Genomic DNA, 2,500 nt, shown 5'->3' on the forward strand with positions numbered 1-2,500 from the left:
GATAAGGAAGGAGGTAGGCTTAGAAAGAGGGAGGGTTGGAGGGAGCGAGGGATGGAGGGAGGAAGAGAGGGAGCGAGGGAGAGAGGGAAGGAGAGAGAGAGAGAGAGAGAGAGAGAGAGAGAGAGAGAGAGAATGTTTTGGGATTTTATTTAAATGGCTAAATGGCTAAACAATAATCGTGTACATAAGTGTTCTATTGATTCATGTGTAAGTAAACACATTCATTGAAAAAATGTGTATATGATCAAGTACAACTAGGGCATGTATACTGCATAAAATGCCTTACCAACTAATACACAGAAACATAGTCATCACACACACATGACACCCGCACCAATATCTTTATATAAAAGAAAACGCTACATTTAAATATCTTGAACTTATAATCCCTCCTATTTCCCTTCATTAACTTTTCCACCTCCAGTCCCTCTACCCCCCCCCCCCTTAACCAATCCCCACCCCCAACCCCTATCTTCAAGTAGAACCCAACCTCAGTCCATTGTTCCATCTCCTATCCACACATAAACTCACAAACACACAAACACATAAACACCCATACTACACCACCCCAACTCACACACAACCACGCCCTCTATCATTCCCCTACCCCCCCTACCCACCCCTACCCCCAAACTTACCTCATTCCACCATGGAGCTTGCTGACCACCGCTGACCCGTCCTCCCTGAGCCACACCAAGCGATCCCGGGTCACCAAGGAGCCGCTGCAGGTCAGGTCAATCGCCGAGCCGACTTGGTAGAACTTTTCCCGGACAGTCTCGCCGCGGGCGTCTCGGATCTCCAGCTGTGGAACTGCTCGTGCGTGTTAACGCGGCTTCGCTTTTTATCAGCGGTATCGCTAGGATTGTTGCTACCGTTTGCACTGTGATGATGATGAGGATGATGATAGTGACATTGCTGGTGATAATGATGATGATGAGGATGATGATAGTGACATTGCTGGTGATAATGATGATGATGAGGATGATGATAGTGACATTGCTGGTGAAAATGATGGTAACAGTAATAATGATAGCGATGATCGTGATGACAATAATGATAAAAAAATGATGAGGATGATAAAACAACAATAATGATGAAAATACTAATGATGATGATAATGATAATAATGATGATATTAAGGATAATTATAAGGATGCTGGTAACAACAATGCAAAAGCTAATAATAATGATAATGATACCAATGATAATAATCAAGGTGATAAGTAAGATGATAATGATGATGATAGTAATAATAATGATACTAATGATTTCTGTTGTTATCATTGATGATATTATCATTATCACATTTATTATGTAATGAAAATGATAATATTGATAATGAATAACAATGAAAAGAACAGCAACAATAATAATGTAAGCTATGATGATAAGGTTCATAATAATGATGATGATAATGATGATAGTAATAATCATAACAATTATAAAAATAACAATGAGGATAACAACGATAATAACAATACAGTTATTATAATCATCATGATAAAAAAGTAGCAATGCTGGTTATGTGATGATGACGATGATGATAATGATAAAGATAGGGGTTATAATAACGTTGACTATAATCTTTACAACAATGATTATAGCAAGAGTGATAATAATGATTATGATATTGATAGCAATGATAATGATGATGATGACGTAATGATATTAGTGACAAAATAATGATGGTATAAAAAAAAAATAGTGATAATACCAATGGTAAAGATAACATTAATAACATCAAAAGTAATGGCAACAATGATATTGAGAGAGAGAGAGAGAGAGAGAGAGAGAGAGAGAGAGAGAGAGAGAGAGAGAGAGAGAGAGAGAGAGAGAGAGAGAGAGAATATAATTCATTTGATTCTACCTCTGTCACTCACTGTCTTTCAATATTTGATTTCCATTAGACGCCTCCTACCCGCATTCCTATGGGCTGAATAACACTTCAACTATTTTAATACTGTTTTTTTCTTAGCAGTATTTCTTGTTTTAACTATGTTACTTTAGTCATTATCATTACTACTATCATTTTCAATGATTTAAGATAATGATGATTATGATATATGAAATGATAACGGTGATATAACATCACCTTCACATACGTGACCCAAGTGAATCATTTGAAAAAAATAAAGACTCATCAAGGAGTTTCAATACCGATCACGTGCTTTTGCAAGAAGCAGCTTCCCTTAATCTTGAACGACCTTATTCATGATAATTCAAAAGATATGAAATAATCATCGAGGCAGTTGAGGAATATATTTGCGGTGCAATTGCATAACGTGAGATTTTGATCCAATATAATAAGCCTCGGCTGAAAGGTGTCGAAATTATTCCCTTCTTATCATTTCGGCCATTATCCTTGCCATTATTATCATAATTTGTCATCATTGTTTATGTTATCCTTATTGCTATCATCAGTGTTATTCCTGATTGATTCTGTTATTACTATCACCATCATTATTACATCCTTTTTTCCCTAATATTGCTTTTATCATCA

General features: G+C 36.4%; 1 protein-coding gene across 1 annotated transcript in view; it reads right to left on the reverse strand.

The window, feature by feature from the left end:
- LOC122254604 (zwei Ig domain protein zig-8) overlaps window positions 1-2,500 on the reverse strand; it is a 215,935-nt gene that overhangs the window by 7,905 nt on the left and 205,530 nt on the right. The window contains exon 6 of the mRNA XM_086553765.1: window positions 639-810. Coding sequence (XP_086409891.1) covers window positions 639-810 — 172 coding nt within the window. The remainder of the gene's footprint in view (window positions 1-638; window positions 811-2,500) is intronic.

This window comes from Penaeus japonicus, unplaced genomic scaffold (assembly GCF_977035675.1).
Source record: "Penaeus japonicus unplaced genomic scaffold, GWHDUDI00000001_assembly GWHDUDI00000003, whole genome shotgun sequence".
Taxonomy (NCBI): domain Eukaryota; kingdom Metazoa; phylum Arthropoda; class Malacostraca; order Decapoda; family Penaeidae; genus Penaeus; species Penaeus japonicus.